The sequence below is a fragment of the Jaculus jaculus genome, chromosome 4, assembly GCF_020740685.1.
Source record: "Jaculus jaculus isolate mJacJac1 chromosome 4, mJacJac1.mat.Y.cur, whole genome shotgun sequence".
Lineage (NCBI taxonomy): Eukaryota > Metazoa > Chordata > Mammalia > Rodentia > Dipodidae > Jaculus > Jaculus jaculus.
In genome coordinates this window covers 44,543,960-44,557,466 of record NC_059105.1, presented here as the reverse complement: position 1 = coordinate 44,557,466, position 13,507 = coordinate 44,543,960, and the positions used below count along the sequence as shown (strand labels likewise).

The window sequence follows — 13,507 nt, the reverse complement described above, 5'->3', positions numbered from 1 at the left end:
CTGCAGATAAACTAATCTTGTGTGTTTTCACATCCCTGTAGGAGAAGTAGAAATGAAGGTGCACATACACACCAAGTTCTGCCTCATTTGTTTGCTGACATTTGTTTTCCATCATTGTAATCATTGCCATGAAGAACATGACCATGGCCGTGAAGAGCTTCACAGACACCATCGTGGAATGACAGAATTGGAGCCAAACAAATTTTCAGTGCAGGATGCTGAGAGTGAAAAAAAGTACTATATTGAAAAACTTTTTGACCGCTATGGTGAAAATGGAAGATTATCATTTTTTGGTCTGGAGAAACTTTTAACAAACTTGGGTCTTGGAGAGATAAAAGTAGTTGAGATTAATCATGAGGATCTTGGCCACGATCATGTTTCTCACTTAGACATTTTGGCAGTTCAAGAGGGAAAGCATTCTCACTCACACAATCACCAGCATTCCCACAGTCATACAAATTCAGAAAATCAAACTATGACCAGTGTGTCAACAAAAAGAAACCACAAATGTGATCCAGAGAAAGAGACAGTTGAAGTGTCTGTAAAATCTGATGACAAGCGTGTGCATGGCCACAACCATCGCTTACACCATCACCATCGCTTGCGTCATCACCTTGATCGCAACACCACTCGCCATGGTCACAATGATTCCATTACTCACAGTGAGCGGGGTGAACCCAGCCAGGGACCTTTGACAGAGACCAATAAAACACAGGAACAGTCTGAAGTTAAGTCACTGAAAAGGAATAACCGCGATCAGGGTGAACAGTATGAGCATAACCGGGTCCACAAACTTGATCGAGTGCATAACCCAGGTCATCCTCATGCTCATCCTCCAGAGCATAACAGTCATGATCTTGGACATCAGGATCTCAGTCTTGATAATGAGGGTGAACTTCGACATACTAGGAAGCGAGAAGCACCGCATGTGAAAAAAAGTGCAATTTATTCAGCTGCTAGTCACAAAGACCACAATGAAGATGACCGTCAACATGAGGTAAGCATGGTAAGAGGTCTGATGGCTACTCAGAAGTTCCTGGAAAGTGGAGGAATATTTTTATGTAATGATAAGGTTAAGAGTAGAATAATTAAATCAAATTTAGACTTAGTTCTGTGTACACATGGAATAACTGGTAACATTCCTGACAAAAGTTTAAGGAGTCATAATCAGTGTAGACATTTTTATATGTATTTTTACTAATTGATTTCTTCTCAAATTTGTGTTCCTCACATCTGAATATTTAAATGTTGTTCTTTTTTGTAAAAAATATTTTATTTTATGTTATTCATTTGAGTGAGTAAGAGAGAGAATACAGGGCCCCTTGTGCATCTGGCTTTATGGAGTCATCTTTCTAGCCCTGAAAATATATTTTTTAGTTAGTTTTTTTTTTTTTTTTTTGTGGGGAAGAGGGGAGCGGCATTATTCTAATTCTTTATTTTAGTATATTGCTTATGAATCCAACTGCTAGTTGGATTCTAGATATTTGAAAAGTAAAATATTTTTTTCAATTGTTCAGTCTGTCCATTAGGGAGTAGCAAGAATACTTTAAAAAAAATAGTTTATTTATTTATTTTTTTATGTGGGCACAATTTTATTCTTGAAGGAGTATATGAGTGACCACACAGAAAAACCTTTTTGTAACCATTAAAGACAATTGAGTAAATTACTTCAGTTCACATTAAAACTTTCCATTTGGGGGTGAGAAAAATGCACAGCAGTGATATGCCATAACAAACAAAAATAGCTCCAAAAAATAATTTGTCTTAAAAAATGTGGAATGCTTCACGAATTTGCGTGTCATCCTTGCGCATGGGCCATGCTAATCTTCTCTGTATCATTCCAATTTAGTATATGTGCTGCCGAAGCGAGCACAAAATAGTTTATTGAAGTAAGTGTTCCTAGTCATTGTTCTGTCTTCAGAATTTCTATATGTGTGTTAAGCTTGCTTTCTCTGTTGCTTTATGATAAGGTCTATTTATGTGCAATATTAGTCCTTTCTTAGGCTCTTAACAAATGCTACAGTAGTAGTAGGATAGCCTTATTTTATCCTTCTAACTCTTCAAACTTTTGGCTATATTCATTTTTGATTGCCTCCTTAGTTTAGAAAAGGAACTACATTTATTTTTACTACTTTATACATGTGCCAATACCAGCACTCTTGTTGATTCCAACTTTTAGCATGCTTATTAAAATTTAGAAAACTGTGTTGTCTATGTTTATATAAATAGTAGAAAGCACATCAGTGTGGAAAACAGACTGCTTTTACCATTTCTGTCAGTCTTGGAGCTATGTCTTGAATCCCTGGCTAAATCAACAGATACTTTTTAATAGTTATAAACACTGATTTTAAAGTAACATTAAAATCATAATTAACTTTTTTAAAGTATGTTTTCAATATTTTAACTTAATTTCTTTATTTGAGAGAGAAACAGGCAGAGAAAAAAAGAGAGAATGGGCGTGCCAGGGCCTTCAGCCACTGTAAACGAACTCCAGATGCATGAACCACCTTGTGCATCTGGTTTATGTGGGTCCTGGGGAATTAAACCTGGGTCTTTGAATTTGCAAGCAAGCACCTTAATGGCTAAGCCATCTTTCTAGCCCCATAATGAACTTTTAAAGTATACATTTATTGGGCTAGAGAGATGGATTTGGGCACTAGCCTGAAAAGCATAAGGACCCAGGGACGATTTCCCAGAACCCACATAAACCAGATGCACAAGGTGGCACATGTGTCTGGAGTTCATTTGCAGTGGCTAGAGGCCCTGACATACCCATTCTTTCTCTCTCGGTAATAAATACACAAAATAAAATATTTTAAATTGTACATTTAGTACTATGGTAAGATTCTAGTGTTGATAAAACCTTCATCTTGTCATACCAGTGAGGTCTGTAGTATCTGGCTGGATATTGTCCTCACAGGTCTGACATACCCTGAGGCTTCTTAGAATTTCCTAAAATGTCTTGTGCTTGGATAGAGTAGTGCCTCATAGTAAGACACAAAGAATGTTTGTAGGTTTTCTTTAAAAGTTTGTTTCATTGACAACGTCTATAATTAAAGACAATAAACCATGATAATTCCTTCCCCCCTCACTTTCCCCTTCACACCTCCACTCTCCATCACATCCCCCACCAATCAGTCTAGGTTTTTTTGTTTTCTTTTCTTTTCTTTTCTTTTCTTTTCTTTTCTTTCTTTCTTTCTTTCTTTCTTTCTTTCTTTCTTTCTTTCTTTCTTTCTTTCTTTTCTTTCTTTTCTTTCTTTTCTTTCTTTTCTTTCTTTTCTTTCTTTTCTTTCTTTTCTTTCTTTTTTTTTTTTTTTTTTTGAGGTAGGGTCTTGCTCTAGCCCAGGCTGACCTACAATTCAATTCACTATGTAGTCTCAGGCTAGCCTTAAACCTCCTACCTCTGCCTCTCAAGTACTGGAAGAAAAGTTGTGTGCTACCATATCTGGCCTGTTTGTAGGTTATTTATCTGTTTGTTTGAGAGAGAGAAAGAAAGAAGCAGGGAAGTTGGGGGATGGGGGGGAGAGAGAGGATGTACTGGGGTCTCCAGCTTCTGTAAGTGAATTCCAGATGCATGTATCACCTTGTGCATCTGGATTATGTGGGTACTGCCGAAACAGACTCAGGTCCTTAGAATTTTGCAAGCAAGCACCTTAACCACTGAACCATCTTTCCAGCCCTACTGTTTGTAAGTTTTAATTTTTCTTTTTTTTTTTTTTTGGTTTTGGTTTTTTGAGGTAGGGTTTCAGTCTGGCCCAAGCTGGCCTGGAATTCACTATGTAGTCTCAGGGTGGCCTCAAATTCATGGCTATTCTCCTACCTCTGCCTTCTGAATGCTGGGATTGAAGACATGCATTACCACACCTGGCTTAGTTGCTTTTTTGATGATTATTTTTATTGTAGAATATATCCAAACATGTTTGCTATTTGCTTTCTGCTTTATTTTTAAAGTACCAGAGATGGGAACTGGGGAGTTGGTTCAGTGGTTAAAACACCTGCAAAGCTTATTGGCCAGGGTTCAATTCCCCAACCACTCACATAAAACTTAATGGGTGGTCATTTGCATTAGCAAGAGACACTGGCACATTTGTATGCATATACACATGCAAATACTGAATAATTTTAAAGGTTTTTTTTTTTTTTTAAGTACCAGGAGATGAAGTTTACTTTTTGTGCTTGGTGGTGGGACCTGACATGCAAAGCAGGCACCATGCTTCTGGAATTCTTCCCTAGCTTCAGAAGTTTTTTCCCCATCTTCTAATCTAGTTTGCCTCAACTTGCATTGAGCTAGAATTTCCCACTATGATACTCTTTTTTAATGTATTATTTTTTTGCTGTGCTGAGAATCAAACTCATGATCTTGCACGAGCTAAGTTGTGTTTTACCATTGAACTATATCCTAACCCCAGTTTTAACATTCCTTTTTATTATTTATTTATTTATTATGATGTTTTTAATTGACAACTTCCATCATTGTAGACAATAACCCATGTATAACATTCTTTTGGAATAGCTTTGGCAGTGAAAATGTCTGGTTTTCTGAATTTGATAGGGAAAGGATTTTTCTCTTATCTCATAGGAATCTTGGTGTATATAGTTGTGAATCATTATTTGTCATAGGTGGGAGTGGGAAAGTGATAAAAACTACAGGACATCTTGAATAATGTAGTTGAAAGTATCCCTACAAGTTTTCTACATAAGTTCTTATGGAAAAGCTGATTATTGGGTATCCATGTATTGCATATTATTTTCAAGTGATATTCTAGAAGTTTTTCTGCACAGTAATTCATTTTCTGTCTAATATTCCTGGACATATTATTTTGCCTAATTTGTTTCATCAATTTCCTTGCAGTGTTTGAACGTCACTCAGTTATTAAAACACTATGGTGTGGGTCCCAGCTCTCCCATCTCACCCGACCTGTTTACATATCTTTGCCCCGCATTGCTATATCAAATCGACAGCAGACTTTGTATTGAGCATTTTGACAAACTTTTAGTTGAAGATTTAAATAACGATAAAACACTGGTTCCTGAAGATAAAGCAAATATAGGAGCATCAGGTAAGAAGGGATATTTAAGTGTTTTTTTTTCTCTCCTTAAAATAGTACCTGTATTTGTTTTAAACTAAAGATGAATTATATCGAATGTCAAATTATAGGCTTCTTTTTGGTGTCAAATTTGAATATGTTTCAGTCAAGTTTGAGGAAAAGAGGCAAAGTGCATTTTTTTTTTTTCTTTTGTGGCCTTACGGCAGAATGCTATGTATGGATGGAGACTAGGTTAAAGGGAAATACAAGTGTCTGATAACTGGATCCTGCTTGAAAAGTGAATGCCAACAGCGGGCCCTAATTAAAGTTAACTTCACATTAGAGTCAATTTTAGCAGGTCTGACTCATGAAGAAACAAGGATTATGAAACATTTATTATTTATTTATTTATTTGTTTTGTTTTTTTCAAGGTAGGTCTCACTCTGGCCCAGGCTGACCTGGAATTAACTATATAGTCTCAGGTGGCCTCAAACTCACAGTGGTCCTCCCACCTCTGCCTCCCACGTGCTGGGATTAAATGAGTGCACCACCATGCCCAATTATTAAACTTTTAGACAAGAAAAGTGAGGAACTGGGGAGGTTGAATTCTAGGGATATCTCAGAATTGGCAGAAAATGGCTTATGAACTTCACTGTAGTCACCCTAAAGCTTCAACGAGGATAATATTACTGTTAAACTTCACTTAGGCTTTTCCTATCACATCCAGTTGGCTAGATCACTCCTGTGTGATGTTTATTTTACAGCATTGTCTCTTAGCATTTCAAAACTCAGTTTCTAACTCCTACTGGACCACAGATGCCAATATAAATCAGTCTTATTGGATCCGGAACTCTTGCCTTTCTCTTGTACAGTCTGATAGACGTCCAGTGGAATCCATCTTCTACCTCCATCATGGCCTTAGTTAGGCTTCATCTTGGAGTTTTTATTGTTGGTTGTTTGGGTTGTTGAGATTTCATTACCTTCCTGCCTATGTTCTTACTGCCCTTTCAAAACATCCCTAGCACTTAGCCAGACTTATCTTTCTAGTTTTATTTTTTATATAATGGTGGGTAACATTTAATTAAGAGTTTTGCTTATTTACTTTATAAACACATATTTCAGGTACCAATCTAAACTTTGTTCATTTGCTCCTTACAACAGTCTTATTACTCCTCCCAAATGGCGTTGCTGACATCTCAGTGGTTATGCTAGAGTTCAAACCTGTATAATTTATCTGTTTTAGTATTTATTTGCTTAGAGTTTGGTGTGCTTTACTTTTCACTAAATTTCAGAAGTAATCCTGAAGGAGCAATTTTGTGATTTTTAAAAAAATCTTTTTGTGATTATAGATAGATACACATAGATAAATGTCATAAAGAAGTAATTTACCTACAATTCCCAAACCTATTAAGTATCATTGTCTCCCAAAGCTGAATCTAGTATCACTTGTATGACTTTTGTCATTTATTTTTATACTGTTTAATACTTTTCATTGTATCTTACTATTTTTTCCTCTTCTTTCATTTAAGACTGCATTACATTGTATTGTCGCAAAGTCCTTTACTTGGTCCACAGGCTTTGCATAAACCCTGTCTTTGTACCCTTACTCCTCACTGCTTCTTGCTTTCTACTTATAAACCCAGCAAAGCGGTGATGATGCTGTTTTTCTTTCATTCTTCTCTGCCTGGTTTCTTTGCATCTTCAAAGACCCAGCACAGTCCTTGGGCCATCTGTGCTCTGACCAGCTATCCTTGTCTTAATCAAATTTCCTTATAGCAGAGATCTTGAAGAATCTTAGTAATTGGATTAATGTGGTTTTGTTGGACTACTGCTGCTTAAAGTCAGTGACTGGAGCTTTCATCTCTTCATAGCTCATCCTTAGACACAAAGAACTGGCTAAGAAGCAAGCATTCATTGATTGAATGAGTGAATTGTTTGATATTAGCTTACCAGCTGTTAGTTATATTCTGGGGAGATGTTTGTTAAAAGCGCATCAGGGGTTGGGGAGATGGCGTACTGGTTAAGCGCTTGCCTGTGAAGCCTAACGACCTCGGTTCGAGGCTTGATTCCTCAGGACTCACATAAGCCAGATGCACAAGGGGTCACATGCATCTGGAGTTCGTTTGCAGTGGCTGGAGGCCCTGGTGCACCCATTCTCTCTCTATCTGCCTTTCCCTCTCTCTCTCTCTGTTGCTCTGAAATAAATAAATAAATATAAACAAATTTTTTATAAAAAGTGCATCAGTCAACTTAGTAAACATTGATAATAAAATGTTCTTAAATGTGAGTTTTTGTGAACTACTTTACCATGTTGAAAACTATGATGGAATTACTGTGAGTGTAGAATAATGAACGCCTCCATTCAGCTTGAAATGCCTGAGATATAGTAGCCCAAGACAATAGTGCTTAAATGATGAAAATAATAGGAATATGCACTGAATTTTGGCAAGATAAAGGATTGAAAGGACAGAATCACAAATATTTCATTGTGTAGGACACATTGTATATCTGATTCCTGTGTAAAAAAAAATTATTTGAAAGCAAATAGTTCCTAAAGCTTGGAAGAGTTCAAATGAAAGGACGTGCTCTCTTTGCATACCAAGGTAAGTCTTCTAGGTAGCTGTATGTCTGTTTCTGGCTAGTGGCTGTTCAAAGGGAACATAACTTTAGAATAGATAAATTAATTACAACATGCTACACTTACTGGAACTTTACCATTGGCTGAATTAAACACTTTTACAAGGAAATTTCACTTATTAATTCTTGAGTTGGGGCTTTCTTCTATAAGGCAGACAAACTGTTCACTCTGGGAGGCAAAGTAAGGACAGAGTAGGCTACTCTTGAACCCAGGTTCAGCCTTTCCTGCCTCAGTCTTCTGGGCACCTTGAGTCACAGGTGTGAGCTCCTGCACCCAAGGGACTCATTAAATCCACAAAGTAGTACCGCCCCCATCCAGTCAGGGTCCTCCTCTAGCCCAGGCTGACCTGTAACTCACTGTGGCCCCAGACTGACCTCAAACTCACTGCCTCAATCTTCTGAGTGCTGGGATTAAAGGTATGCACCACCACCCACTCCCAAGATAGCCACTTTCATGCTTCTGTTTGGTGAGGATAAAAAGGCTTAGTATAGTTAAGTACCTTGCTTGAGTTCATATAGCCGCCAGGTTGAAGTGGAACCATATAATCCTAACCAGGTTTTCTACTGCCGATTCCTGCTTCCTGCAGAATGCAGATGACAGCAAAACGATGGGAGTTGATAGTTGTATTAATATCACTTGACAGGCTGGCAGGCACAGGATAAAGGGTGATAAAGAGTAAATTGTATATTCTAAGTCTAGTAGCTGAACACAATCCTCAAGAATGGTCTTTGGAGTTAGCTTGGCTCACTCTAAAAAAGAGTAGCTCGAAGTAGGCTCTCAAGCTGAAGTTGAATGCTCATCTTGAGTAGATAAAATTTATCCTTTTTCTTGACTTCTCGCACATTCCTCTTTGTAGATGATAGGCACAGGCCTACCCAGGTGCCTGTAAATCTCACTATAGCAGGAGAAAGGGGCCAATAGTAGACTTAATTATGAATAGAGTGTATCTGTTCTATACAGGGAAAAATGGAGTGTGATGAGATTCTCTCATCAGAAGTTAAAATCAATAGTATTTTTATTCTGAAGAATTCTAAAACATTCCAGTTGTTTGTTTTCATGTCAGTGTGGTTCAAAGCTTTCAGAGTTGTCCGTGGTGATGTTGCCGTCACCCACATATGGTGATGCAGCTGCTGACAGATGTGCGGCTGCAGTAATACTGGAGGTTAGAACACGTCCAGTCTGAAAACATTGGAGTAAACGTTACTTATGTTGAAAACAAATATGTTGCTAATAGTGAATATTGATTAGTTGTTTGCAGGTGGTTATTAACATTGTCAGAAATGCAGCTTGAATTAATTATATCCTGATAGATGTTAATAATTGTTAGAGAGACTGCCCTGTTGGTAATTTTTTTTAAATGGCTGCTGCACCATTAAGAAAGGTTAACTTGTTTTATATAAATCTCCCATAGTGACACAGCTGCTACCTCATTAACTTTGTTCAGAAACTGCTGTAAGCCCTGTATACTGTGCATGGTGGAAATCGTTTGTTTCTCAAGATTGGCTCATTTAGTCATAGAGTTGACCCTAGCTTAATTACCAAGGGAGACTGTGAATAGGCCGCTAAGCATTTTCTGCCAATTAAAATGCTGAAACAATGTAGAAAACTGCCGTCTTGCACATGCTTTGCACCAAGTTAATTAGAAAGTTTCCACAGATGAGCGCTTCTTTTTAAAAGAATGCATTTTCTCTCCTGGTAATGAGAAAGGGAGTTGGTGAATAACTAAGCTTGAAGACCTTTAACGTTTTAAGCGACCTAATTTGCAGAATAAGTGAAGCCTGTTTCAGACAGTTAGGGCTTTTTATTGCATATGGTACCTTGGGTACAAATAAAGAAAAACATTTGCTAGTTGTATTTAATAGTTTGCATAGCATTAGTTTGGTAAAAGTTTTTACAAGACACCTTTTTGATTGTATTTTGCTTTGTTAGCAAATTATGATTTGAAAAGCACAATAATTTGGTTAGAAATAAAAGAAATTGCATTGTTTCTTTTACTTTGTTAAGAGTTTAAGTGACCTAAAAGTAAGTAGTGTGGGAAGGTACTTCCAAGTACAATAAATTCAAAATACCTTCACACATTTAGATTAAAGGAATCATTATTTTCCTTGAAGAGTAATAGCAGGTTGTTAGCAGAATAGTTGGTCAATTTTATAGTGCTAGAGAGCTGAAACGTTTTTAAAAATTAGAAGTAAGTGCACATAGAAAACATGTTTATAATGGTGACATATAGGACTATAAGTGGTTGGGCCATTTTGCTAGTGGAACAGTGTTCAGGTGAGAGTTGTCATCTATAGAAGATAATTGAAAATAATTCTGGCATTTCCTTATTCCTTAGGATAGGCAGGGATAAGTGATACTTAATGTTAGATGGGAAATAATCTTATACATATGTTTTATTTTTTTGGTGGCTTTGAAATAACTAAGAATATCTGATGTTACATATAGTACTGTTTAATCTTTTTACCTTTGTCATAATTAGCTCAAATTTTGAAAGACTTTCTCATATAATTATACTCATTTTTTTAAACATATGTTCTTTTCTGTGAAACCACTGTGAAGTAAATACGGGAATGATAAATAAAATACATGGCCAGTGGGCTGGAGAGAGATGGCTTAGCAGTTAAGGCGCTTGCCTACAAAGCCAAAGGACCCAGGTTCGACTCCCCAGGATTCTTGTAGGCCAGATGCACAAGGGGTTGCATGCATCTGGAGTTCATTTGCAGTGGCTGGAGCCCCTGGCCTGCCTATTCTCTCTGTCTCCCCCTATTTCTGTCTCTCTCCCTCTCTCTCTCTCAAATAAATAAATAAATAATACATGTCCAAGCATTCTTTGAAAGTACAGTGACTTTGTGGGGAAAACAGTGGCTTAAGAGGATTTGAGGTATAGGTCCATGATGATGTTGTATCCTGCCCCCATAGATCTTGGTCATCTGAAGCAAGTCTTCACTTCCTGTGTTTAGTTTTAATTTTTATATCTGTGTATGTGCATGTTCATGTGTGTGAGTGTATACGTGTTACCACGTGTATGTGGAGGTCAGAGGACAATATTTGTTTCAGTCTGCATAATTTGAGCTATGGTCTCTCCTTGTTCACTGCTATATTTGCAAGCTTCCAGAAAATTCTTTCTTAAAATTTTTATTTATCTGAGAGAGTGAGAGGCAGAGAGAGGGGAACCCGGGGGGGGGGGGAGGGGGAATGGGTGTGCCAGGGCCTCCAACCACTGCAAATGAACTCCAGACTCACGTGCCATCTTGTACATCTGGCTTACTTGGTCCTGACGGATCAAACCTGGGTCCTTTTACTTTGCAGACAAATGCCTTTACTACTAAGCCATCTCTCCAGCCCACAGACAATTCTCTTCTTGGCTTCCTGCACTAGGATCACAAAAACCCACCACATTTCTTGTTTGTTTGTTTGTTTACTATTTACATAGGGCCTGGTGATCCAAACTGAGGTACTCAGTAGTTGCATGGCATGTACTTAGCCATCTCCCCAGCCCATGTGTTTAGTTTTGCTTTTCCATTTTATCAATTTGACTTTAAAAAATTGAGGACAGACATAATGACTGTGTCCATGCTGTTTATATTCTTAGTCATTAATAGCTGTGCAGTTCAGTGGTATTAAATGTACTCATAATGTGATACAGCTACTGTCTCCACAGCTCTTCTTCACGTACATCTGAAGCTTTACACCCATTAAGCAGTAGCTTCCCGTTTACCCCAGTTTTGGCAAACACTGTTCTGTTCTCTCTTAATATTTGTCTACATTCTCCTGATACCAAAACCAGACAAACCTGTGACAAGAAAGCCAGAAACCAGTATCCCTTATGAACATAGATGCAAACATTCTTAACAAATTCCACAAAACTTGTTTTTGTCCTTTTGAGTTTGGGTCTGGGCCTGAAGAGATGGCTTAGCAGTTAAGGCACTTGCCTGTGAAGCCTAAGAACCCAAGTTCCATTCCCCAGCACCCATGCAAGCGATGTAGGCAAGGTGGCACATATGTCTGGAGTTCATTTGCAGTGGCTAGAGGCCCTGGTATACCCATTTTCCCTATCTGCCTCTTCGCTCTCTCTCTCTGTCAAATAAATAAATTATATATATATATTTTTTAATTTCAATTTTTTATTAACAACTTCCATGATTATAAAAAATATCCCAGGTAATACCCTCCCTCCCCCATGTTTTGTTTTTTTCAAGGTAGGGTCTCACTATAGCTAGGGCTGACCTGGAATTCACTATGTAATCTGAGGGTTGCCTTGAGCTCATGGCAATCCTCCTACCTCTGCCTCCCAAGTGATGGGATTAAAGGCATGTGACACTGTGGCTGGCCTATAAATAAAATATTTTATTTATATTTATTTATTTTGACAGAGAAAGAGAGAGGGAGGGAGGGAGAGAGAGAATGGGTATGCCAGGGTCTCCAGCCACTGCAAACAAACGCTAGACGTGTATGCCCCCTTGTGCATCTGGCTAACATGGGTCCTGGGAAATAGAACCTGGATCCTTTGGCTTTACAGGCAAATACCTTAAGCACTAAGTCATCCCTCCAGGCCTAAGTAAAAAAAAAAAATTTTCAAGGTAGGATCTTGCTCTAGCCCAGGGTGGCCTTGAACTCACAGCAATCCTCCAACTTCTGCCTCCCGAGTGCTGGGATTAAAGGTATATGCCACTACACCCATCTTAAATAAAACATTTTTTTAAAATTAAAAAATTAAGATTGGGACTGTATCAGCCCCACTGCCTTCTGACCTCCAAAGTTCTGTTGAGACATCTGATGGTAACCTTACTGAGGAGCCTGTGTGTGATAAGTTGCTTCAAGATTCCTTCTTAGGCTTTAGGAATTTGTGGGTTTGCCTCTTTGATATCTGTAGTCATGTCTTTCATGTGTCTTCTAATTCTTGCTTCTGGAACTCCTGCTGGGTGACTGGAGTCATTCTGACAGTCCCCATACATTCTTGAAGCTGTGTCACTTTTCCTTAGCCTTGTTCTTTCTGTTCCTCTAGCTCCATTTCCATTGTCCTGCTTTCAAGTTTGCTGACCCTGTCTCTGCTCTTCAAATCTGGCTTTGAATCCATGAAAATTTTCAGTCAGTTATTGTACTTTTTCTTCCCCAGTTTATTTCATTGTAGATGTTCTGGCTTTTTTATTTATGTTTCTACTTTATTTATATATGTTTTCCTTGATTTTCTCCACATGAATGTGTACTTTTTTTTTTAAACACATCTTTAGGACAGTTGTTTCAAAGTCATTGTCTAGTCATTTACCATCCTTGCAGGGAATCCTTTCAGCAGCTCTCTGAAACCCTGGAGGAAGACACTCTTGTCTCTTCATTCCTATTTGTATGCCTACTGTTGCAGTCCGGTTCGCATTGCTGGTAGAAATCACCCAACCAAGAGCAGCTTCTGGGAAAAAGAGTTTTATTTTGGCTTACAGGCTCGAGGGGAAGCTCCACGATGGCAGGGGAAAACGATGGCATGAGCAGAGGGTGGACATCACCCCCTGGCCAATATAAGGTGGACCATAGCAACAGGAGAGTGTGCCAAACACTGGCATGGGGAAACTGGCTATAAAGCCCATAAGCCCGCAAGCCCGCCCCCAACAATACACTCCCTCCAGGGGACGTTAATTCCCAAATATCCATCAGCTGGGAACCTAGTATTCAGAACACCTAAGTTTATGGGGGACACCTGAATCAAACCACCACACCTACAAATCCCTTCATGCCTACAAAAGTTAGCACCATGTGGATTGTGGCAGTCAGGTTCGCATTGCTGGTAGAAATCACCCAACCAAGAGCAACTTGTGGGTAAAAAGAGGTTGATTTTGGCTTACAGTCTCAA

At 38.4% G+C, this 13,507-nt stretch overlaps 1 protein-coding gene and 1 non-coding gene across 4 annotated transcripts in view; one reads left to right on the top strand and one right to left on the bottom strand.

Annotated features, from left to right (window-relative positions):
- Positions 1–13,507, top strand: part of Slc39a10 (solute carrier family 39 member 10) — a 121,371-nt gene that overhangs the window by 87,827 nt on the left and 20,037 nt on the right. For all 3 annotated transcript variants that reach the window (XM_045147281.1, XM_045147278.1, XM_045147279.1), the window contains 2 exons: positions 42–997; positions 4,853–5,060. In XM_045147281.1, coding sequence (XP_045003216.1) covers positions 53–997; positions 4,853–5,060 — 1,153 coding nt within the window. In that variant the 5' untranslated portion in view covers positions 42–52. The remainder of the gene's footprint in view (positions 1–41; positions 998–4,852; positions 5,061–13,507) is intronic.
- Positions 1,768–1,873, bottom strand: LOC123460378. Its single transcript, XR_006636943.1, has one exon. It is a non-coding gene; the product is annotated as a U6 spliceosomal RNA (small nuclear RNA).